A 27,084-nucleotide genomic window follows, 5' to 3' on the forward strand; every position below is an offset into this window, starting at 1 on the left:
ATGAAAATGTAATTCTCTTTCAATTTCAGTACACTGTGGATACGCTGCAGATTGTGGTAAGTTTTATTATATGCTAAGGGCTTACCATTCAGATTCAAAATTACCGCTACTGAAGGAATTTTTAACAAAGAGAATAGTAACGATATTGTCCGGGTATTTCATTTTATTAACTTGAAGACACAAATATTTTTACTTTTATATATTTTTAATGGCATTTTAAATATTTAGTTAAACATATAATATTGTTTTTTATAAGCTATTCAAATAATTTTATATTAGATTTTTGATGTTTGCCTGCATTAGTATTGCGTCACAGTTGCTTAGCCAATCAGCGAGCAGATAAATTTTCATTTTTGCGGAGAAGATTCAGCCATGTTGAGTAGGGAAGTAACAAAGCTACAGGAAGGAAGGAGAACATCGGTTCGGCGTTTTTAACATCTTATACCACCACCTAGGACGTCATGGCTGACCCGGAAAAGCAGCCCGAACAACCAAAGGCTGTCTCACACAAGCCAGTCCTTGGTAAGCTTAGTTTAACAAGTTATCTTAATATTTATTTGGTGTATTGTTATTTATTCTTCGTGCGAAAAGCCGACCACTCGTGCCTCCATGTTCTAACACCCTACAGGTCTCTGACCTGAAGGCCGCATAGTAGTAATTAGCTAAAAATCGTTGCTATTGTTGCTACTTACTTGTTATGAATGCTTGGTTATTAAATATTGTAGGGATTTTCAGATTATTAACAGTATTTATAAGGCCATATTACAGAATGCTGCAGAGAGGGAACTTTAGTCGGCCTTAACATTCGAATGCAACGTGTTCGTTAATGAGTTAAGGTACATAAAATCTAATATTAAAAATAGTGTATGTAGTTGTTTGATATTTATGTACATATATTTGTATACTTTGTGCTGTAGATAGCTAGAATTAAATTCGGTTACATAGTTATTTTGGCAATTAATAGAACGTATAGGCTCTTTGTTTAAAAATTGTAATTTTTAGGGGTGTTTTCCTATTTTTATAATTAGCTGTCTTTAAATGTGATTTGTAGTTTGTACATACTACCTTTTTACATGAGTAATCGAGAATATTAGAAATTAATATTATCAGTTTCAGTAAATTGTGTAAAGAATTTTATCTAGGAAGGTTCTAATTAAAAAGGTGTGAATTTTTAATAAGTATATTTTATTTTTAATTTTAAAATCTACGTTAAGTATTTCTGCTGTGATTTGTAATTAAATTTAAAAAAATTAGAACAAACAGATTCATTATTGTTGAAGATTTTGGCATCAATGGTTTTGAATACTTACATATACAAATTACTTACTTATTACACAAATTTATATAAATACTTGCTTTAAATTTCAGATTAATGAATCTGACTTATTTTAAATTATGAATTTTTAATGTACATAAACAACTTTAATAAATAGCAAATTTAATTACACTTTTTATTTTAAAATTAGGTTTTTTATTGTGACCATATCTGATGCTATTTTTTCTATCATAACCAAACTAAAGAAATTGGTTTAGCTTACAGTTAACTAATTTTTACAGACTTTCCTGGTATTGTTAGTTAGCCTTGCAATTCTACCTTATTAATGAACAGTAATGTTCTTTTTTTTTGTGAATTTTGGGCAATGGTTTTCCTGTCATCCCAATTTATTTTATGATCATAATTATTATATCCCCTTTTTTCTTGTGAATTAAGTTGAAGTGCTGCCTATTAGCTTATCTAAACAGATTTAATTTTTGCTTTCTCAAATGCTATTATGAAAATCTAGAGTAAAAAATACCTTTGAACAGACATTCCTAGTGTCGTTGCGTAATTTATTTTTGAAACAATTTCTTGTTAATCTCTTGCTCATGTTTACTACTATTTTATTCTTTTTAAAGCCTTCTATAAGGCTATTCCATTTATTCTTCTATAAGTCCTTCTTATTTATACTATCTTAAGGAAGCATTGGTCATGATGTCCAGTATCATTAGTATCCAGTATACATACTACTAGCAAGAAGTATGTATTCATTGGCATAGAAAATTCAACTTTTAAAATTTGATTTCATTGGGAAAAGTTGAGAAAATCTGCATTAAACAAAAAATATGGAAAAAAGGTTTATGTAAGTTTTGTTAGTTTTAATCAGATTCCACATAACAAATATTTTAAATATTTGTATGTGCTGTTAAAAATAAGTTATAGATTATCAGTGTTTTTTCTTTTTTTAATTAGAACAGTTGGTTTTTTGCAAAATTTACTATATTGATACGTGGAAGCTGGCTACTTTGAATTCAGTCTTTTATTCAACTGATAATGATAAACTGTGAAAGGTCATGGTTCGTGAACTTATGATGGAAAAATTATTATTGAAAGATAAAATAATATTTTTAGAACTTAATGATTAGCTATAATCTGTTTTTTTTTTTTTTTAATTAAAATTAATTTGGGTTCACCACCTTCTCAGAAACTGAAATTTATTCTCCCAGCAATTTTTCGCAAACTATTTTCCATTAATTGATAATTGATAATACATTCAGTAATTGATAGAATCTAATTAGGTATCAAAATTAAGTATACATGACCATAATTTGTGCGCATGTTAGATAATGGTACTACTGAGAATCCTTTATATCATACTGATTTTATGTTGCCTACCAATCTTTTCTGTTTGGACTTTCATTATAATAGTTTCTTCTGCTGGTTCAAACCAAACCACTTTAGTTTGCATTTTAATTTATTTCATTAATAAAATTCAGAAACTATTTTTTGAGTTCTAATTTAACTGTATAATTTCAAAACTTTCAACGAATAGGAAATTCATAGTGTCAGAATAACTGCTGTAATTGTGCATATAGTAAATATTTTTCTACTGTGGCTTTGGGTTAACAGGTTTAAATTTTTGTTCATAGTTGTACATTCCAAATTGTATAGGTACTGTGTATATATATTTTGTTACAATAATACTGCACATTATGTGCAGTATACATAATTTTAGACACATTATTCAATTGACAAAACTATTTTGGCTATTGTGCTTTCTTTACTTGCTGCATTTCAAAAACAAAATTTAACAAATCAATTTTATCAGAATTCAATTTAAATAAATTCTTTATTTAAAAAATAAAATAGTCATTGTGTTGAAATTTGTTGAAAGAAAGTTTGATTTGCCCATCGTGTAAACTTTATCCAGAATTATTTTTTTTAATGTCTCATGCCTGACACTGAACCTGTGCCTGTGTATAGCATGGGCTGGAGTTTCCATGTTGGTATACAAAGCCCATGTATAGCATGGGCTGTCGTACTTTATTCCATTAAAAATTTCACTTGTATTTGTCTTGTTAGTAGTTTAAGGACAATTTTAATGGCAAATTGATTATTACATTTATAATGGATGACATTTGTGATAGGAAGTTAATTCATACATGAAGTTGAATAGTTTTGTTCAAAAAAGTTATGTTCAAGGGTGAGTAATATTTCAAATGTTTAAATTTGTCAACTTTGTTCAATTGATATGTCAAGCAGATGGTGAGATTGTAGATAAAAACAAATATAGGCCATCAAAAACTAACAGTATTATTGGTAGTAGTTATATCATGTATCATTTATACTGATATCAACCTGCAATGCCAGTATTCAATAAAAATAGCGTGGAATATCAAATTCAATAAATCAACTGTTCAATTTATATTGAAGTTTCTGGAATGTAGGATGAAATTATTTAAATTTGAATTGCTCAAAACTCTTAACTGATCAAAATAGAACAATTTTTAAAGGAATTAAAAAACTTTTAAGAAAGTGATCACTGGTTTACTGTGTTTATATGCACTAAAACTGATCTCTAACAATCACAAGATTTTGAATGTGATCAGTTTTTATCCATTCTTTTGAATCTTTATATGATAAAACCCCTCTTTCATACAGTGAAGTAGGCAATGATCCTTAAAGAACATTTATACATTTTTCAATTTATCCAGCTTTGTTTTCTGTTGGTTTGGTGTCAGGCAGGATATGGTTTCTCAACAAGCCCAATAAGTATGACTGATAAAAGTGTATATAATAGACCTTAGTATTTATAGTATGTAACCATAACTGGTTTATGCTGACATTTGAGGTCTACACTAGTAAATCATACATACTGGTGATTCTTTATCTAGATAAGAGAGAGAAAATATATGAAAGCTATTGGAACTTGTATGCTGCACTGTAAAGAATTGAATACATTAAATGTGAACTAAATATATATGATCATAATTTCACAAAATGACTGCATTTGAAATTATAATTATTTCATATTATTGACATTCAAATGGAAATAGTGGTCAAAAAAATTTCTCATTATCAGTGGCTAATGCCTTCATTATATTATATCATGCTTCAAATAAATGCTGTTTGAAATTTTATCATTTGGCATTAGGATTAGGGGGAAAAGCAGGTATTCTTGCATGGAGAAGAAAGCACAACCTGAAAGTGTGTGTGACAAGTTTGTTCTGAAAAGGGAAAAGCTACTGCTACTTGAAAGGCTGGATGTAGCAGTTGTTTACCAGAGTGCTGTCTATATCACATCAAAGCAAATTATTTGCTTTTACATGATTGAAGTGTAGTGTAAATTTTTTTTTGTAAATGTATTTGATTTTGAAATATAATTAACAGCTCGTGTAAAAGTTCAAATATTGTGATTATATTTACAAACTATCAAAGATAGGTTGGGACTTATCAAAAATAGGTTGGTTTGGACTTAATGTCAGAATACCAGGATCTCTTAAATTTCACATTTTCTTCTAGGATTCAAAGTGTTAATGGAAAATTCATTTGAAGTGTATGATATACTTCAAATAATATTCCAGAACAGGTTTTATTTTGATGTTATCAATTTCCTCTTAAAAAAAAAATTGAAACTGTTGAGACTAGGGTGGTTGTGTTTAAATAAATAGTACTGTCATGAATTTATGTGGATAACTCTACTATATAAACTAAATTTTTTAAATGATGTACAGAAATGTTTGAAAGACCGTATTTTATTACTTGATAATGTTAAGAGTGATAAAACATGCTATTAATTTATTCAATTGTTTACATAACACTGAATGTTGTTACAGCAAACCTTTTAATTTAAACTATTGTTCAAGATAAATAGAATTAATATTTGCACCACCACCAGTTTATACAAGCAGTATGCTTTTATTATATAGCAACTTCTTTTGCTTAATGAAGGTATAGAGACATCTGTTTTTGTACTAGTTTTTAAAATTTGAAACATAATTATCCCAAAAATTTTTAACAAAACAAAATTACCTTTCATTTCATTTTCAATAATTTTTTGTTGGCCTTAACATGAATTCAGTTGGTCCTTTAAAAATCATGACCCCTCTTCCAGAGGATATGGTTTGATAGTTTGGTTTCTATGAGTAGTTTACTTTCAGAAAGAAGTTTGTAAGAAGTATCCCTCACCTTCCTAGGAAAGTAGGACATAAAGCTAAATCTTGGGGAATTATTTTCTTTTTTGGATACCAAAGAAAACTGCTGAAACCTTAACTATGAATCAAGGCTTCCTAAATATTTTTTCAGTGTTGCAGAGGGACTAGTTTTTTCCCTCCTTTTTTAGCTTAAATCAACCCCATGTTTGTTTAACATGCAAAAAAATACAACTTTGCATCAAAGTTCTATTGATTTTATTATATTTAAATGCTTTAGGTTGAAAATGTTACAAAATGAATTAACAATCTTTTAACTTAACTTTTGTGAATATTACTAGATGTAAAGAAAATATGAAAATAAAATGTTGGAAAACAAGTACTTAGTAAGCATTTTAAGACCTATAAAATTCTTGCATTAAAATTGGTAAAATGTCGGTCATATGTTTGAGACATTGACATTGTAAGATGTTTGAGACAGTTTTTAGACCACTAAATATAGTGGCAAATTGTTTTATTTGGTGCTGTATCTGAGTAATTGCTATATTTGCTTGACATTGTACAGGGATTGAACTGATGTATAAATTGTGACAAGTGTTATTTTTCATATTTGTGAATTCACAACAATTAGTATTGGTAAACTTAAAAATTAACTTTAAACATCTCATCTCTTAACAGATAAAGTATTTAAATGTTGAGTGGGTTTTGTAACTATTACTTTTCTCCAATGAGGTCATTGCCATGAGTACCTAGTTTCAATTCTAACTTGTTTCACTAGCAGCCTTCACTTTCAATATTGATCTATTTTTTTTTAAGTCTGAACATTTACTTTGAAATTAATGTATTATTTTCTTGTATCTTTTTTCACTTTTGATAGTGGGAGTTTTTATCAGTAGTGATACCAATCATCAAAGTGTATTCCAACCTCACACTAATATGCACATAAAATATATTACTCTTGCATGCATACTTTAAATGATTACTGTATTCAGTAGGACTGTCCCAAAATGCCTACAGGATGTGCATCATTAATAGTACAGGAAAATTGTTAGCAAATGTTTTTATTTTCTATTGATGAAACTTGTTTTGAAATGTTCTTGGATATTTTCATTAATATCAGATGCATTGTTTTTGTCATTGCACATGATTTACAAAATTAGTCTTTATGCAAGTTGAATAGTTAGTTTTATCTTTGGGTGTAAGTTGCAAAAGTTTTTTTTCTTCAAATAAGCATGCTTAATCTTGCATTTATAGTACTTTCAGTGATCTTTGTACTATGTCTTATCACAAATGGTTGAATTTTAAATTTTATTGTTATTTTTATCTTTAATGATAATATTCCTAAGAATATCTTTAATAGCCTAGTTATATTCATGTAAAAGAGATTAGTATTTACAAATTAGCATATCTTGTCATCATGTATATACTAATTTGTAATCGTGCTTGACTGAGCAATTCTAAATCTGAAAATATTATGCTTAAATTAAGATTGAGTTAACTGTAATAGGGGCGCTACAGTGAACTGAATTTGTGCAGATTTTTTAAAACTGCAGATTTTGATACTACTCTAAATGAAAATTCTTAACAGTATACTTGCTAAATTATACATGATAGGATTTCCTGTATCCATTCTTTACTTTATATGGTGTACTTAGCAAACTTAGATAATTTTAACATGAATGAAAATTGCCATATTTTATGGAATACTCCAATCTCTGTAAACTTTGGAAACCACCAGTAATTGTACTGTATAAGTAATCTTTCCACAATTTTATCTTCCTGTGAGGTAAAATAACCCACTCTCATGACTTGGAAAACCTCCACTAAATAATGTTTACTGTGTTTACTGTTCACAATTGTTTCTTGTATAAATTCTGACATTAAAAGAATTTGTAAGGTGTGGAGGTTTTTGATTGAGCTACTGAGGCAGTTTGTATATCAGAAAATGTATTACTTGCCAAAGTATTGTTTATAAAAAATTGTATTGAATTCACTGAATATGAATATTTATATAACACAGAACAATTAGTTTAACATCAGGGTTGTATTATATATATCAGTAGAAAGGCATATTTAGTGTGAAAGTACTGGTCACTGTGAGCTGGTATATAATTTTACCAGTGTAAGTACTTAGTACAGAGTGAGTACTTATGTACATAGGCAATTAGTGTGGGAAGATAATTAAATTGTGTAACAAAAAAGGGTCATGAGCTTTTTGAAGATTTCCATTTTAAGAATTTTTTAGCAATTTCAGTTGATGAAGCTGTATGGCCTTGAATCTCTCTTGTATGAAAGTTGTATTTTTGTGTGCATTCATATATGCACACTTATGAACTGCATGTTTCAGCCTATAAGAATTTTTATTTGTAATGAATTGCTGCTTAACAAACTGTCATTACAGAATAATTTTTGGTTGTTAAAATTAACTGTTTAATGTGTGATATTGTCAAACTTCAAATAGTTTGCCACATGAATGAAATCAATTTTATTAGAGTTCAGTTTTGTATGTTTAAGTGAGTACCATTTTACCTCAGCTGCAGCATGGCTGTGTTAATGCACATGTGCACAAACTACATCTATTGGTTTGCTGCAGATGCCATTATATGATTTTTACATGTCTTTTAGTTTCTGTGCATGCTTAAGTTATGTAATTCATTACTCAGCTGAAAGTTATGGAATCATCAGAAATTGGCATGAAATGATGGAATGGTGAGAAAATGGGTAGGGCATGTAGAGGCTAGTAAAAAGGTAACTGTATGGCATGGAGTGGGAGACCCTGTTATTACTGATGACCTGATGCAGAGAATTAATGGAAAAGTACAATAGAATACTGTTAATGATTTTTTCATCACTATAATAATTGAATTTATATAAATGAACTCCTTAAATTTCATGTAGTATTTTCTATGAAATTGTCTTACTCTAAAATTGTTGGATGTTGTGCTCACACTGGTTATCAAAAATGGTTGCAGAAAAAAGTAGTGCTTTGAATTTTCTATGATAGAAAGCGATAAAGGAGAGTTATTAAGCTGAATTGTTACTGTTGAGACACAGGTCTTGTATTAAATCTGTCAGTAGTCCATGGAATGGACACTCAGTATATCTCCCCAAGTAAAGTTCAAGCAAACAGTTTGCCCAGGAAATCATGTGAACTGTGTTTTGGGATACAGGGAGGCCATACCGTCGGTCGAAACTATAAATAGAAGAATGTTGTAACTTTTGACTAAATTGTATCGTAAAATTCAAAACAAGCATGGCATGGTCAGTGCAGGAATGATGCTGGTTTTTAGCATTGTCATTTGGCTGGCAATACCTCAGTCAGCACACTCAAAACAGCCTTTTTTGAGTGCCAAAACTGTCTTCAGGCAGCAAATTTATATGAAACGAATGATAAGTCTCAAATTCTGTTTTAATATTTATGGCCATTTCTATTTTTAATTTGTTCATTAGTTTATCTTTCGCATTTTAATAAGTGTAATTGAAATTTAAAAGAAATAAGTTAGTCAGTCTCTTCTATTTGACAATTTCATTTATCAGTTGGATAAATGTTTTGCTATGTTTTTTTACAAATTTCATACCCTATTCTTTTGAATAGTGAATAGCTTATTCAGTAATATGAAACTACCACTAAATTTATTATGACTGTTTACCAAGAAATGAATAATTTAATATTTGATGAAAAGTAGCTGTGAAGTAGTCAAATGTTTGCCACACAAGAAATTTTGAGGTTTTAATGTTTGTATGTTTGCTGGTAGTGTAAAAAGATTTCTTGTACTTTGCTTTTTGTGTTAGCTTCATTAAAGTATACCTTTTGATTGTTGTTAAATTGTTCTGCAGAAAATATAAATCAAAATTTATCTTAGCATTGTTTTTATGCACCATTAATTTACATAAGATCATTTTTATGAGTTAATTTTTTACAACAGTCATATACTCTGCATAAGTCATAAATATTTTTATGAAACTATTTACTTTGTGATGTTCTTTTAGTGCAAATAATCAAGAGTAGATGTGAACTTTATATTTTATTTTAAAGGTTTTATCAGTCAAGTATTATCACCCACTTCCACTTTTTCTTGTAATTTATTTCTGAACATTCTTTTAAAAATGTTGTGGTTTATTGGAAGATTTTGCATTGTGTGGTTATTTTGAGATTCTAGGATTTATTTTAAGTATTATATATTTGTTAGTAAGCTCAGGAGAATTTACAAACCCTAATAATTTTTTTTTTTTTGTTTTGACCCACTTTTTGTTTCTTTTAACTGGTTTGATGAAGCTCTTAGATTCCCTATTTAGTGCCAGTAGTTTCATTTCTGTATACCCCACATTCTACATCCCTAACAATTTTTTTTACATATTCCAAACTTTGCCTGCCTGCACAATTTTTCCCCAACCTTCTGTCCCTCCAGTATCAAAGCTATTCCAGGATGGAATAACAGAAATGTTCTACTTCCATAATGTTTTCTCTTCCTATTTTTATATTCACTGGTCCATCTACATTATTTCTACTAAATTTCATTACTTTTATTTTATTTATTTTCATGTGGTAGTTCTTGCATAGGACTTTTCATGCTGTTCATTGTTTTTCTTTTATCCAATCTTTTTTATTCTCTACTACAATTACTATATCAGCGAATTGTAGCATCTTTACTTTTCACCTCTGTATTCTTCAAATTTGTCTGCTTCCTGGTTTCTTTGGTATCATGACAATAACTCTTTGAAGTCTGACTTCCCCTTTGTAAATGTTACACCAGTAAATATTACTGCATAGTTATTCTGCAGGTATCCTGTCCATCCCAGGAGCCTTTCTGCTATTCAAATCTTTTAATGAAAATCTTCTATTAAATTCAGACCTCTGTATTGTATCTCCCTTTACATCCTCTTCCTCTGTAACAGTTTCTAATTAATTTCTTCCATATTACTCAATATATTCCACCCATTACGCATTGCACATCATTCTTTTCATACATAGTTTTGAATTAAATTTTTCATGGTTTAAAGCACAGTGTAGCTTTAGTTTGTGCCTGAGAAACAAGAAGTAGAATCAAATTTAGTTTGCCTTATCATATGCTTTATATTAGCTAAATTTAAAATCATTATCTTTACTTAAATTTTAATAATTACTATTTATCATTATTAATAATAAAATGCTTAAGCAGACCAAAAATGCACTCTGTTAAAAGAAAAGGCATAGGCCCATGTCAAACCTAGTGTTCCTGTTTGTTCCTTAATTGTGCAGTTGTCACATTTTACTTATGTATATTTGAGAGGTTTAAAAGGCACACAGTTCTGTGTTATCTATGTAAAGTTACAAGTTATATTATACATATTTGTCGCCTTTATTAGTAATTTTTTTATTTTTAATAGTTTTTCTGAGCAGCCCAGGAATGGCTAAGTTTTCAGCAATGCTTTTGTAGCTTTTGGTTTCAACATGCAATAAAAGTGAAAACTGTTGTCAGTTATTGATTTACCTGCATCTTTAAAGATCTGATTACCATTACACTAAAAGTTGTTGCACTATTTTGTAAATAATGAAAACAATCTTTGTAGTTGACGCTGTCTGGTAGGAGAACCAGGAATGCTTTTTCAGTTCTGCTTTTATAATTATTTTTAGTTCTGCACAAGGATTTTAGTCATGTTAGAGAAGAAAATGTTAGGAAGGGTCTGCAAATGTTTTGGCTTCTGTCAGTTTATTTTTTTCTAGTTTGTTCTGTTGTAGCAAACTGTTTGTAGCACAGCAGTAATATAGGTTTCATTTGAGTTCAATGTCTATAACATTCTGTTTTAAACTGACAAATTGATGGTCTGTAGGATAATACAAGTTAGTATTTATTTTATTATACAAAATTAGTTTTTCATATTTGACATTTTCAAATAAGAATAGTAAGGTAACTTGTACTCTTAAGTGTTGTTTTAATAATTTTAGTGCAAGAAAAAAATGAGTCAAATAGAGATATAAGCTTCTTTTTTTCCAGCTATGAGGGTAACCGGGGTCGTAAAATGGTTCAATGTGAAGAGCGGCTATGGGTTCATTAACAGGTAAAAAAGCTACTCAAAATAAAGTTTTGAGGTTTTTTTTTATAGTAATATAGAATTAAAAATATTAAAATAAGCAACTAAGTTTATATATCATAATGTACTTGTGTTGAAATTTTATATACTGTCAAATACGACAAAATAGTAGCTCCTATTTGTTGTCTCCCATCATTAATAGATTGCTTTAATTAACTTAGAGTAATCTAAGTTAATCCTTTACAGTGCTGTGGAATTGTAGAAATGTTCATTGTCATTAAAAAAATACTCATCGTAGCAATTATATAATCGTATAATCACTATGATTTAATGGGCTGTGTAAAGAAATTAAATCACTACACAGAGATATTAACTGCACTACATAACTTTTCAAATATTACACCTAACCAACCTATAAGGAAATAGAAACTAATTGCCTGTGACATCCTGTGCCTGGTACATCAGTCTTTGTAAACATTTAATAGGTGAAATCCAGATGTGATTCACAGTTGAGAATCTTTAGCAGGATGATTCTATATTACCCACCGGGTTGGTCTAGTGGTTAACGCGTCTTCCCAAATCAGCTGATTTGGAAGTTGAGAGTTACAGCGTTACAAGTCCTAGTAAAGCCAGATATTTTTACATGGATTTGAATACTAGATCGTGGATACCGGTGTTCTTTGGTGGTTGGGTTTCAATTAACCACACATCTCAGGAATGGTTGAACTGAGAATAGTTTGAATGGTGTGAGTAGTTTGCATTTGGGGTATCTCTTGTGATATGCTCCTCTTAATGATGCTTACTGCAAACAGTTCATCCATCACATTCTTGATGTAAATTCTCATCCTACTAAGATGTTAGAATTCAGCTGAGGGAGCAACCCAAAAAACCCAGGAAAAGTACTTAGATGAAAAGCTTTTTGTATATTCATCTGATATTCTGTACTAAAACATGTTTTAGTGATATCAGTCGTATTGTATTAGGTGTTTATCATTTTCTGAGTAGTGTAGGCATAATAATAACTCGGCACTCTTAGCACATTTGCTATATAATATATATATTTTTTCAATCAAATTATATTATAAAAAATATTTTTTAGCATGGGTTTGGCATTGCTAGTGGTGACTGTCTAGCACTGACTAATGTAATTTCACAATTTGCATAGAAAAAATTTCTAAATCCATTTTGCGTAGTTATTCAACAAGAAATTGCGCCTAAGAAATTAGGTGAAATCTTGAGGTAGAGGGTGCCCTGCTGCACAGTGTTTCTGATCGAAGTAATTGACAAAGGTTGGTCAAAATCAGTCCAGTTGTGGAGATTGAGGCCAACATCACACACATACATACAAACATTTACATCTGGATAAATTCCATGTGGTTTTTTGGGTTCCTTAGGTATCAAAAACTTGATCTAGTGAAAACCGCACTACCCAAATTGGTCAGGAGTTATAATTGAAATATAGCTTTGTGGTGCTAGTAATTTCTAAATGTTTTAAAAAAGGAATTGCATGCTATTTATTCTGTTAAAATGTTATTTATGCTTATATTATCTTGCCCTGTATGTTATACTGTAGTACAGTATACTGGGAGATTCAAAAAACAATTTCATAACTTTAAAAGCATAATAAATTTAAAAAAATAACGTAACTTCAATTTGTGGTAGTCTCATTTCATGCTTTGTTAATAAGTACTAAAATTTGTTCACCAGCACCGTTACCAATATTTTTAAATTTGGATAAATTTACTGGTGTGAAATGTGCTTTGTTTGGTTTCACGATTTGTCAGCAACTGCAGTTTGTAGAGTACGGTAGGGTAGGCATACATGGCACCACCTTTGTTGACAAGTTGTACTGAGGATGCCCACGTGTAACAACTCTGAAAGCTTAGCATGTATTCCAAAGAAATCAACGTACATCATGTGAGATGGGCAATCCATAAACCAGTATTTGGTGTATATCACTAAATTTCACTTTGAATTGCACAATTCAAAGTGCATATTATAATGTAAAAAATTACACTTAAGCCATACACACTAACCGGTGGTTCAACACATTTCAGATGACAAAGTTGCTAGGTTGCAGTTTTGTGGGGAAATGATTAAAATTGTAAATGCATTTTAGATAATATAATTTTTAGTGATTGGCAAAGTTTCACATCAGTGGCAAGGTGAACATCCATAACTGCTGATTATGGATTAGTGAAAACCCTTGTGAAACTTTGCAGCACATTCATGATAGCCCTAAGGCCAATGTTTTTTTGTACCCCAAGGCCTGTTCTTCCAGGAGGCATCTGTAGATGGTATAGTTTACCTGCACATAGTTTTGAAAAAAAAAACTGTTCAAATGAAGAAGCACTTCGCTGAAAAAAGGAATTGAATCTATCCCCTTATTAAAAGATTAGCCATGTCTGGTTTCTAGTTTCCACTTTAGGTCTCCTCCAGCTCTTCTTAATTTAAACCTGTAGAATTAATATTCAGTTTTCCTAGATGTTTACTTGGGAGAAGGTACTCCAAATTTCAGCTTTCTTTCTGGAACATGTGAGGGACATTCAATAATTAGACAAATTGATGTAGAAAAACTATTTTTACAAAATGAGACTTTTGCTACTTACAGTATTAATATACTTGTCCCCACAATGAACTGGTTTTTTTTATAGTTGATGCAGCAAACGAAGTCTGTTTTGTTGTTTGAGCCACTTTCCCACAGATTCTTTGACCTCCTTGTTGTTGCTGAGCATTTTTTCCACACAAGGGCTACTTGAGTGGACCAAACAAATGAAAAACAGAGGGAGCCAAATCCTAGACTGTAGGGAGGATGTGGTAGTATCTCCCAACCTAATTTTTCCAAAGGTTTCTTGGGTCAACTGGGCAGTGTGAGGGTGAGCATTGTTGTCTTGTAGCAAACCTTTTCTTTGAGATCAGCAATAAGACAAATATTGCAGATCTCAAAGAAAAGGTTTGCTACATGACAATTACTTTTTTCATCAGCATGTCTGAGTAGTACACACTGATTACTATATGCTGATTTTCCAAGTAATTACAAAAAACACCGTGGGCATCCCAAAATACAGTCAACATGAATCTTTTCCTGTGATTCTTGTGTTCAGAAATTTCTTTGACAGGTGAGCTGGTTTGCTTCCATTTCATGCTTTGTCTTTTGGACTGTGGTTCAAAATGGTGAAGCAGTTTCATGTTAAAATCTTGTTTAGAAAGGGTCACAGTTTAGAAAGTCTGTACACAGATTGTCTTGTTTTAACTCTTTTCGGACCCACCTTGCATTTGTTTTGCTGTACTTGAGATTTTTACTGTGTTACGAACTTTGCCAACGCTTACTGCAACTGTTGTGTCAACTGTAATACGTTCGTCAATGAGTTGACGATGCTCGTCAGTAACTGAGGTTTGACGGTTTTTGAACTGTTCTACCCACTTATAAAAATTTCGGTTCAATTTTCACCATATTGTAAAATCATTGAGAAAAGATTTTAGCCGGTTTCACTTTCAGAAAGCAAAAAACGGATCACCGAACGTCTCTTTAATTATCTGAATTGTATCTTTAATTATTGAATCTCTCTTGTAGAACGGGGAGTTAAGTACGGTTATATTACTGCAAATAACAAATATGATATGACAAAGAACGGTTGAATTTTCCAAATTTATTAAAATCGTAAAATTCGTTACAAACTGAATTTACAGAAATTAAATGGTGATATTCGAATTGTACTTGTTAAAACTGCATAAAAATCTGCCCAGAGAAACACATATACATTATTGCAGCGCCCCCTTGTGGCCGATAACCGTAAAACTGATTTTACCTACATAATGCAAAACCGCATCGAAGTCTGTCGAGTAAGTCTGTCTGTAGTGCATGTATGTCTGTCATTTCATTCTGCTGATTAATGTATTCATCCGTGTATTGAGTTAAGGGTTAATTTTAGTTACGGCATTATGTTTTGTGACTTAGGCGACAGTGATCCATCCAGTTAATTGTTCCCCCATAAAAATGTATAAATTTTGACAGTGCCAAATGATGGCATTAAACCGTTTGAGAACAGATCGATATTGAGTAGGAATATAGGGGGCGTTTGGTGTGTCGCCCACAATTTTTGAAAAGCTGATGATGTAACCTTTAATGATTTTTCTTGAACACTTTACAATACATAAAATTTAAATTGAAAATGAAATATTCAATTAAATTATGTAAAAAAATACTTTTAACTGCGTAGTAGATGTACTAAGCGTATTTTTTAAATCTGTATCTTACTTTAACGTATTTTTAACCGGCACTTGAATTTTTGGTAGACAGATTTTAACGTATATGTGATGAACGTAATGAATTTCATTAAAGCCCTAATTGAGAAATGTACAATATTCAGCTTACTCTTTTTTATTCGTAGTTTTAATCATAGTATTTTAATAGTTGATTAATGAAATAATTTGCATAATTTTGCTATTGCGGTGTGCATGGAAAATTTATTGCCGTGAAAATTTTATGTTAAACGTAGCGGTAGATTTTGATAAGATGTTTTACGTTTGTGTAGAATGGAATTAAGAGAATGAAAATGAAGGTGAGGAGTTGAAAGGTCTTAGTGTAGCGTAGTAGTCTTATGTAGGTAGGGTTTGCTATATTGAGCGTGGGTAGTAATGCGGGCTCTCGTCTCGCTCATCCATACCAACCAACCGACCGACCGACCGTCAGCCAGCCAGCCGGCTGCACTAGACACGCGCTTGCTTCCCTCCCGGCTTGACTAAGTTCATTGACCTCGCGCTTTAGGCGATTGACCCACATCATATTTTTTCCTTTACTTACTGATGAACCTACTCTGATAAAAAAATGTTTAATCATAAGATTTTAAATTTTTTATTGCCTTATTAATCTGATGGTTCGTGATATTAAAAAAATTGCTTATAAACTTAACTAAATGTCAACTTTGACATTTGTCAGAAACTAGTAAAAGTTCAAGTTTTAAAAAAGTTTTAAAACCAGTGGTTTCTTAGTTTAGTAGCTTAGTAGTTAAGAACCTTAACCTAAATTTGCATATCAGATTTTTGCCTGTAAATATTCCAAAAAAACCTTAATTATTTTTTCTATTCATTAAGCAAAGTGAAATCAATTTTAATAAACCTTGCACGTGGGATTCCTCTTTAATAAGAAAATATTTAAAAATTATTTTGAATTGTTTTCTGATTGCCTAGTAAATGAAAAAATGTAGAGTTTTTACATTCAAGGTTTTTACAAATAAGTATGAAATTTGGTTTTGGGATTATTACCTCTTCTGGGAGTGATGAAATAGAATAGTGATTAGTATGGGTTAATGATTTGTATATAATTGATGGATGTATGTTTTATTTATTCATTCCTTTATTTTTTCTTCCCAGGAGTGATACAAAGGAAGATGTATTTGTCCATCAGGTATGTGCTAATATTTTTTGTTAGTTTAAAATTAAGTTTTAATTGATAATGAATGTGTATATTTTCAAGGAAATAGATTTTATCCAATTTTTGAAATTGGGGTTCTTGCTGTATAAATCCCATTAAATTTTTTCCTTATTTTCCTAAAATAAGGACTTATTGCTTTCATTTTAAAAAAATGAAGTACATACAATTTTACATAAAATTTTACAATTGTTTATTGTAAAATATTTTTTACAAATAGAGGTTAATAATTAATAAATCAAATTCTTCCCCCCTTGAAAAAATCCAAATATTTCATGAATTTTAGATTTTATTTGGTATTATTTTGAACCAAAGTAAATAAGTACTGCTTATATCGGTTGAAAAGCTCTTGTTGAGGGCTCATTGAGAACACTATTGGTCCGGTTGATTGCAGCCCAAAATTTCAACATCCTACATACAGATAATCAGTTTTTGAATACACTGAAACTAGTCAAAATGGATGTTCCCATTGAAATTGAATTTTTCTTTTTTGGAAACTTTTGGTCCAGTTGATTGCAATAAAAGTTCATAATGGATGTTTCCATTGAAATCTGAACTGAATTTTTCACAATCACAATACTTCCTTTACTTCATACAAGGAAGTAAAAACATTTTTCTTTCTGGTATGGCTAATGTTATGCCTTAAAATGTTATTGAATCTGTAAACTTTTGTAAAGTCTAACAAACTGATAGTGAAAGCAGTATTTTATAAACTAAACTAAGACTGCCAGATTTTCATCTTTAAAGTTATAGTCAAATGTTTTTGGGCCAGGGAATTATTTCCTTTATCTTCAGTTGAAGCATGTTAGTTTAATGATAACAAGTTTTTGGCAGTCTTGAGCATAACTTGCCCAAAAAGAGGAGTGCAAGGCTTTACTTGCTTAGTATTAATGTTCAGATAAAATTAAGTGTGGGGGAGGGCTTACTCAAATTGTAGCATTCAACTGTTGAAAAATGTTGTGGCAGGAAAACTGAAATAGGCAGTTGAAGTAATGTTTACTTTGTTGATGCAATGTATTTAGTGGAAGAATTTGATAAAATGAGGAATTTTGAAAAAAATCACTAACTCATGAAGAATTGCATTGCATTTTAGCAACTGCCATTGATGCAACTAAAGTTGAACTTATTGATGTTGATGAAAATATAACAAGACCCCTTCATCAGGTTCAATTGATATAACTGATTCATTTATATACTGAAAGACATTGATGTTAAAAAATTTATAGGGAGAAACCAAAAAACTGTAAATGTAAAAAGAAACTGGCTTAGACTGGCACTGTCAGAAAGAGGCTTCCTTATTGCCCATTAATAGTTCTAAAGAATTGCAGAAAATAGAGGTACATTTGATTTTACATATCAAAACAAATTTGTGACAGTTACCAGTAACCATAATGGCATACATCAATTATCAGATATACGAGGTGTGATCAAAAAATACGGTGAATAATCTTTTATTAAAAAAAGTAATAAGGTTACATAGATTTTATCTCCTTCAAAGTACTGTCCGTGGCTAGCAATGTACTTATCCCAACGATGACTCCATGACTGGAGGCATTTCTGGAAGGCGTCTTTTGGAAGGGCGTTCAGCTGCTCGGTTGTGTCCCTCTCAATGTTAGCAATGATGTCAAAACGTTTTCCTTTAAGCACAGTTTTAATTTTTGGGAAGAGCCAAAAGTCGCATGGTGCTAAATCCGGTGAGTATGGCGGAAGTGGACAGACAGGAACACTTCAGCCAAAAACTCACATGGTGCTAAATCCGGTGAATATGGCGGATGTGGACAGACAGGAACACTTTTCAGCCAAAAACTCGCAAATGAGAAGCGAGGTGTGACACGGCATGTTGTCGTGGTGAAGAAGGAAGCCATTATTGGTCCATTTTTCTGGTCGCTTTCTTCGTACGTCGTTTCGCAAAATGCTTTGAACGGATCCGTACGAGATGTTAAGGTCTTCCGATAGCTCTCGAATAGTCATTCGCCTGTTTGAACGAACCATTGTTTCCACTTTTTGCACATTTTAAACTGTTTTTTAAGGTTACTGGACGTCCTGCACGCTGCTCGTCTTCAACACTCATTTCCATTTTTAAATCGCTCATACCACTTGTACACAGTCTTCAAAGTTACATTATCGCCATACACAGATTCTAACATTTCGTGAGCTTCTTTGGCACTCTTTTGCAACTTAAAACAAAACTTAATGTTCATGCGTTGTTCAAAATCCATGTTGCGCGACAGACATGATAAACACAACCTCACTCTGCAGTTCTGGCAGCTGACTGGCAAGCTCGAACGTGTTACAACTTGTCCCTGCCTGTCTCAGTTGATCATGCTATTGGACAAATTACAGCATATGGATGTAGCATCGGCAGTTGCCGCTATAAAAATTCATTCACCGTATTTTTTGATCACACCTCGTATATCCATTATTGCTCATCACTAAGCAGAATATACTAAAAAAAGTAAATGATAAATTTGAGTGCATAGAAAAAATGGTGGTGGCCAAATAATTCTAAAATCAGTCAAATTGATTTTTAGGTCTAGTCTCGCATTATCACTAAAAATACCATGAAACATTGCTGAAAATGAAGAAAAATGTAAAGATATTCTCCCTCGTCACAAATGGCAACCAAGGATTGTGAGTTAAAATTCAGTTTGCTAGTAGAAGTGAAAAAAGCTAGACACTAATCTATGCAGAAACCATAGTTTTGGTGTGTAAAATGTAAAGTGCATTAGCAGCAAGTAAGTTTTTATAGAAAAAATTTAAAAAAATGAAAATAGCTGTAATGTAAATTGAGTGCATTAGCAGCAAGGAAGTTTTTATAGAAAAAATTTAAAAAAATGAAAATAGCTGTAATGTAAATTGTTCACATGGCACCATTTTTATGATTAATAATTTTTTGCATACTTTTTGTGAAAGGTGTGTGTCTTATTCCTGAGCAATAGATATTTTTATTTATATGAAAATATTTCTAGCTTTATCTACTTATGTCCAGCAGTTAATGGGTTAATGTAAAGATTTTTTGTATATGTACACTTCATTTATTTTTCTTTTTAAATTTTATATAACTTTAGTCAGAAATTTCTTCTAAATGTGCAATTTCATTGTTGATTTTTTTGGGGAAATATTCATTCTCCTTCCTTGTTGGTTTTTGTACATGACATAAAAACTAATTACTCAGATATATTTTTCAGATAAACAGCATAAGAAATTAAATTAGGATTAAAATAAAAATTTAAATATTATGCATTAACCATTGTCAAATTAGATTAATATCTAAACATATATTACATTTTTTCTGGATATAATGATTTACGTCATTTTCATTAAAAATTAGCCGTCTAAAGGTGAAAAGTGATTTAATGGATTTCCATAAGTAACAACTGATTTTTACTCAGTATGACTGACAGCTAATGCTTTGCAAACTGCTCTGGTGTATGTTGGCTTTGAATAATATTTGACACATTTGAGAAATAATAATAATAATTCACATTGAGAAATGAAAATTGTATAGGTGGTGTGGTTATATTTTTGTCTAACAAAACTTGTTATTGTTTAAAAGAAAATGCTTATTTTGATATGTTAAGTGATATGTTAAGTGTATATGAATATTTTTAGGGTTGGACATAGAAAACTGCTTTAATTGACTTTGTATTTAATTTCAGTCAGCAATCTTAAAAAACAACCCTAAGAAGGCGGTACGCAGTGTGGGTGATGGAGAAACTGTTGAGTTCGATGTAGTAGCAGGGGAGAAAGGTAATGAAGCTGCCAATGTAACTGGCCCTGCTGGTGAACCGGTCAGAGGTTCACCATATGCTGCAGATAAACGACGTGCATTCTGGCGATACTACAGCCACAGACGTGGTACAAACAGAGGTGGACCAGGCGGGCGTCGCCGTGAAGGATACGACAGCGGTAAAGGGGATGGTGAAGAGGGCTCTAGTGGTGAAGGAAGAGACGGTGGACCTCCTCAGCGACGATACCGCCCAAGACCACGATTTGAACCCAATTATTACAACAGACCCAGGCGTCTACCACAAAACCTGGATGATGTAAGAACTATTGCAGTATATTTTCCATTTATAAATTATTATAAGAACAATTTGTTGCTTAAATCCATTTAGTTATAAATACACTGCTGTTATAATAGTACACTACATACAAAACTGTTCATTAATGAATACACTTTGTGATATCTTTTCACAGATGTTGGGGTAATATTCATATTTGGTGTCATTCAGTCATTAGCTATAATTTTGTCAATCCTAGTGTAAATACACTACATTTAAAATAATTTATAAATTCAGTTCATTTATAAAGATACAGAAAGACAAATGAAGTAGCAAAAAAAAACCTGGTAGACAATATTGTAATTGATTTGCTGGCAACTTGCAGCATCTGTTAGAAAAGTTGCAGGGAGAAATTTTGTTAGTGCTGTGCAGGTTTGTTAAACAATCAGATGAGTACATGTTTCTTTGAGATGTTATCCATGAAACATTTAGCATTACTCAAATTACTTTAGGAAAAATTAGGTAAAATGTTATAGCCAATCTGCAATTCTACTTTAGTTGTCAGGGCTGTGAAATCTAAATTTCAAAACAAGTGCAAACACCAATTGGCCAAATTATTGGGTCTTAAGTATTTTGTATTGAAAGGATTACTCTGTTCCCGTCATAAACCTGGACATTGAGCAATATATTTTTAGTTAACTTTAAATTCAATTTATTAAAATGTATTGTAATGATGAATGTAAGATTACAAGACCAGTGAGCTGAAGTTAATATAAGTATGTTTGTCATAATAGGGTGATGGCAAGGAGGTATCCGGGGAATATGCTGGAGAGGGAGAAGGCGGCAGGAGGGGCCGTGGTGGTCCACCACGTAGGTTCTTCCGTCGAAGCAACAATTACAGGGGAGCCAGGCCACCACCACGTAGACCACGCTCCCAGGATGGGCAAAACATGAGCGAAAGTGAAAGGGATGGCGGTGGTAGACCACCACCACCACGTCAACGATACCGCAGGAGAGTCCAGCGCTCGCAGAATAACCCTCGTAACAGCCAAAGTGACGTTGAGGCAAAGCCTAAGGTAATGTAATAAAAGTAATAATGGTTGTATATTTTTTATACAGTTATCTGTGCGCACGCGCACACACACACACACACACACACACACACACACACACACACATGCACACGCACACATACATACATACATACATACACACACACACACACACACACACATACACACACTCATAATTAAGAGGTTTCTAATAGCACCTTAGGCATGCTGTACATATCTGAAGTGATGTTACTATTAAAAGGAAGCTCCAAAACTGAAATTAAAGAAGGAAAAGTTACCTTATCCTTAACATTACTTTTTGTAATAAATTTTACAATATAATAATTTTGTAATATAATAGTAATGAATTATTAAAATTTATTAAAAGTAAAATTTAATAAAATTATTCAAATAAAAACACTTCTTTATATTTACAACAGATAGTGAACATAACTAGTGTTATGGTGGAACACAACACCAGTGAAAAAAGAATGAAAAGAATTATTAAAGCAAAAGAAAATGTTATTTTCCTCTCAATGAAGGAGTTATGATTTTGGGAGAAATCTTAAAGCATTAATTTTTTAAGATGCCAGTTTTTAAACGAAGTGGTGGCAAATAAAATATAAAGTTATCAACATTATCAGATTCTACAAAAATTTTTAATTCTACTAAACCAATTAGTGTTAATCAAGTCTGGCTTGATAAATATTTGTATCTGTAGTTTTTGGTCCACCTCTTTTGTAGTAATTTGTTCTGAACACAATGCAAAAAATGAATTGTAATTGCTGTAATGCCAAGTAATTTTATTAGTTACGTGATACTATTATGTGACGATTTTATATTTGTTTTTAAATTAATTTTTGATTTAAGCAATTGGATAAATTATTTTTAAATATTTAATGAAATTTTTGTTTCAGTCTGAGCAGAACTTGGCTGCTTCGGGCCAGCCAGAAGTAAGTTGTATTATTATTATTATTAATATTAATAAATAGTTAATTGTGCAGCACACTGTTTAGGGATATAGAGTAAATCAAATTAAATAAATTTAGAATTACTCTGTTTTCAGTCTGGTTAATTCTAGTAATGTTTTTGGTATTATGCTTTGTATTGTTTTTGTTAATTTAAAAATTTGAATAAGTAGTTTTTTAGCTTTAAATATGCAAGCCCAATATCTGAGATTACAAGAAGAGTATTGATGTTTTTATATTATAATACTGCAACTGCTTGCATATATTGCCATTTCTGTAAGAGAAAAGCAGGATTGTTTCTATCCGTGGTCAATTTCTTGGTGCATGGGACATATACCAGTTAACCTGGTAATTAAAATTTTACAGAATTTTTACTCCCAATTCAGGTGGGAGCCCACTACCCTTGATGGATTAGCATATTCCATTATCTCCATATTTTCAATTTCAAAATTATTTTTCATCTGCTCCATGTCTAAAGCCTTGGTAATATTCTCATTTAATTTAAAATCCCGTTGTATATGTTCACCTGGTATTGTTTTCAAGGGAAACTGCTCTTTGTGTGATTATAGTATGAATTTTAAGTTTATTTGGTTATTAGTTATGAGGAGCAAACTTGCTTTTGGTACATTTAGTGTCACTAAATGTTAATTCTCTGTATTTTAAGATTAGAGTTTAGGAATGAATGTGTCATTTGACACTGGTAAAATAAATGAGTTATTAAATTTAATTTTATTTTACAGCCTGAGCAAACATCAGCAGCTCCTACTACAGATCAAGTAAGTTTTAATGGGTGTGGTTGCTCTGGCTTAACATTAAACTAACTCCCTTTTTATATCTAAAATTTAACAAATTTGATTTTTTAACACAAGACATGCTTTGAGATAAATGAAATCTTTTAATTTTAATTAACTGCTGAGAAAAATAATAATCATAGGTTATCTTTCTTTGCATTGATCTAAAGATTAAAATAATTGCAAAATTTTAAGTGAGATAATTTTTTTATTAAAAGCTGGTGTAATTTTGCATGAGATTTAATCATTTTTAATAATGAAATGTTATATATTAATGGTGTAGGTTAGTGGTAGGTATAACTGACAAGTCTAGGAAAATATGTACATAATAAAGGTGCTGGATGACATAAGTCGCAATAAATAAAAAATTACACCTTAATTCACTTATGTTAGGTCTTCACACTATTTGTAAATCATGTTTAGAAACAGTAACATTTCAACTTGCTGAGGTACCCAAGAAAATTCTTCCTTTGGGGTAGTCTCCATAAGAATTATCTGGTTCAAATGTGAAGATCCTTTTATCCCTTCCAGTGCTATTTTCACTTTGTCTGCCTTTAAAATTTAAAACATGTTTATGTAGAAGAAACGAGAATCTGTTTTCTTCAGTCTGGCCTAATATGAAGCTGTGATACTTCTGCTAAGGAGAAATTGCAATATGTACTTGTTTACTACTTGTGATATTTCTGTTTACTCTGAAATATTTATCTAAAAAGATTTAAATATCATTTTTAAGATCCTCAATTTTTTGTCCTTTCCTTAAATTAAAATTACTAATTTATAGTAACATAAAAATTAGTAAAAATATAGAAATAATGAAAAAGTATAGAAAAAAAAATCTATATAAATAAAAATGTAAATGTTTGTTCAGCACAACGTTGCAATCGAATATCTGTGTTTTTATATACTTACTATTTGTATACCTAAGATGTCACACCTGTGACAGGTAAAAACATGTTGGACATAAAAGCAACACACTATACCAAATTTTAAGATTCCATTTCAATGTTTCTGATGTCTGCTATAGATTGCTGGACAGATTTATGCATGAGGAAAAAGAAAATAGGGAAAGATCAAAAAGTAAAAGGGAAGAAGGGGGAAAAGAAAAGGGAAAGGAGAAAAAAGTGAAGGGGGAAAGGGAAATGGGGGATGAAATGGAAAGGGAATATGGTGCAAATTAAAATGGGAAAAAAGATAAGTTCTGTAATGTAATTTTCATTCAGTCCTTACTGTTCACGCCAAACGAAATGGAGGATTGTAATTTTATAGAGCCTGTGGCTTACACTGATGTTCCCATTAAAGTTGTTTCTACTTAATTAATGGATGATTATTAATAATCATCCAAAAAATGTACTAATACATTTTGTCAGGGGTTTGTATTAGCAGTGTAAAGCTTAAGTTTAAACAATGTCAAAATTTAAAAATGTACTTACTTTTTTCTACTGAGAAAAGGCCTTTGTGGTTGATCTATCTTGTTCTAAAGTCTACTTCCTATTGCTTTCATCCTATTAATTTTTATATACACTTTCCAATTTTATCCTTAGCTAACATGCATTTAATTTTAATTCCTCCCTATTCCTCTTGAATTGTCAGATTTAATTAATTGTGGATAAGGGGAAAAAATCAAATTAACCAACCATAGGAAACAAGTAAATAAAGTAGATATTTTAATATTTGAGGTATTGGCAAATATGTTACTTAGTTAAATTTTGATACTTATTTAGGTAGTTAAAATAAAATTTTACTTCTTTGATATAATATTGTTTTAAATCTTTATTACAGGATGGAGTGCAGGCTCAGTCTGTTCAGAACACCACCACAGAGAGCTCCGCCTAGAAAGGCAGAAACATCATTTTGCCTTTTTAACATCATTTATAAACATCTTTATTATATCTACATACCTTACAACCTTAAATTGAATTTAAAACATCATTCTTATTATTAATACCTTTTATTTTATCTTTTGTTTTGTTAACATCCGTTTTTTTCTTCTGTTGTGTTATGCATATGTCAATTTAAAGGAAAAAAGAGAGACCTGTAATACATAGAAAGAACAGTTATAAAAGTAGTCTGCTGGTTATAATGGTTACTTTTGAAATTAAGTTTGTTATTTTGTCATGTATTGATTTTTCTGTTTGTGTTACAAATAATGGTTCTGTATTATTAAGACCTGCCATTTTATATGTACTCGTATACTGATGCAGCATCATTTGATAACGACTCAGAAAACCCGGGTTTATTAAATAAGCATTAGAGGATATGTTAATTATTTTATAATGGCTTTAAATTTATAATTTTATATTTTTTATTTTTGGTTAAGCATTAACAAATCTTTTGTATTGTTTTAATTTATATTAATATTTATTTTTGAGAGTATTTTTGTTTCTTTTTATGAAATTGAGATCTATAACTACAACGGGTTTTGTCATTGATAATTTTTGTCTGTATTTTTATTTGCGTACATTGATAGATTTAAATAATAGTGTGGGGTTTTCTGTTGCAAGAAGATTAAGTGTTAAAAAAAGGTCTGTCATTTTTGTTTTATTTTTCGTAAATATATATATAATGTATACTGGTTTTCATTATTTTGGGCACATCTCAATAATTGTAGATTTGTTAACAACTATTTGTGGGTTATTTATGTGATTAGGTAAAAAGATTTGTGCTCAAGTTCTTTTTAAGACTGTGTGAAATTTTTTATTTTAAAAAATCTGTCTGTAAAAAACGTTTTTGCTGTTTGTTCCTTAATGTAACTAAATTTTTTCCACTAAATTAAACAACTGAAGAACTATTCAGAGCTGTTCTGAATAGGAAAAAAATTATTGCCTATTAAGTCTGGTAATAAAAAGGTAGCTTTAAATTTTGAGGCTGCTGCTGAAGAGCTGCTGTCTGTATTTTAAAAGTCTAGTATGAGATACTGCCATCATATTTATTGTAACTTAAGAATTAAAACGTCTAACGTTTTTAATATTATCAATCATTAAAGATCTTTACTAAAAGCAATTTTTATCATGCTGACATGATAAAAATTTCATCACAAACAAAGCTGTGATGTGCTTTTAGAACAGTCTGTAAGTGATGAAAATAAGCAGAGCATAATATCTTCTGCTTACATAAATTGTACAAATTTCTAAAAGAAGGAAGAGAAGTCAATGAAAGTTTTAATTTTTTCACGAAACATTTGCATTTTGAATAAACAAGCCAAAAAAATGGATGAGGTTGTTTTTTGTTCTTTTCCCAGTAATCCTAGTTTTTCCAGTATCCATAGAGATGCATACAACATGACTTCATAGTAGTTATTGTTAAGATTTATTTTGACATCTTAATAAGGTTTGACACCTGTAGGACTAAATGAGCATAATTAACATCTGGTAGGACTTGATTTACTGCACTCACTTTTAAGCCTTGCAGAGGCAGACA

At 30.9% G+C, this 27,084-nt stretch overlaps 1 protein-coding gene across 2 annotated transcripts; it reads left to right on the top strand.

The window, feature by feature from the left end:
- The first annotated feature begins 361 nt into the window (after positions 1-361).
- Positions 362-26,878, top strand: yps (Y-box binding protein ypsilon schachtel). 2 transcript variants are annotated; one of them, XM_075356383.1, is made up of 8 exons: positions 362-522; positions 11,385-11,448; positions 16,795-16,828; positions 20,512-20,898; positions 21,651-21,932; positions 22,826-22,861; positions 23,617-23,652; positions 25,447-26,878. In XM_075356383.1, the coding sequence occupies exons 1-8, from the start codon at positions 462-464 to the stop codon at positions 25,498-25,500; spliced, it is 954 nt and encodes a 317-aa protein (XP_075212498.1). In that variant the 5' UTR covers positions 362-461; the 3' UTR covers positions 25,501-26,878. The 2 variants fall into 2 exon arrangements, with proteins under 2 accessions (XP_075212498.1, XP_075212499.1); XM_075356384.1 differs by lacking the exon at positions 23,617-23,652.
- The last annotated feature ends 206 nt before the right edge of the window (positions 26,879-27,084 follow it).

This window comes from Lycorma delicatula, chromosome 2 (assembly GCF_047948215.1).
Source record: "Lycorma delicatula isolate Av1 chromosome 2, ASM4794821v1, whole genome shotgun sequence".
Classification (NCBI taxonomy): Eukaryota; Metazoa; Arthropoda; class Insecta; order Hemiptera; family Fulgoridae; genus Lycorma; species Lycorma delicatula.

What these genes read in the sequence shown, in the direction of transcription:
- yps (XM_075356383.1), top strand. Translation starts at nt 462, where the DNA reads ATGGCTGACCCGGAAAAGCAGCCCGAACAACCAAAGGCTGTCTCACAC. An exon ending in CTGCTTCGGGCCAGCCAGAA is followed by an intron (nt 22,862 to 23,616) that starts GTAAGTTGTATT and finishes TTTATTTTACAG; the next exon opens with CCTGAGCAAACATCAGCAGC. An exon ending in CAGCTCCTACTACAGATCAA is followed by an intron (nt 23,653 to 25,446) that starts GTAAGTTTTAAT and finishes TCTTTATTACAG; the next exon opens with GATGGAGTGCAGGCTCAGTC.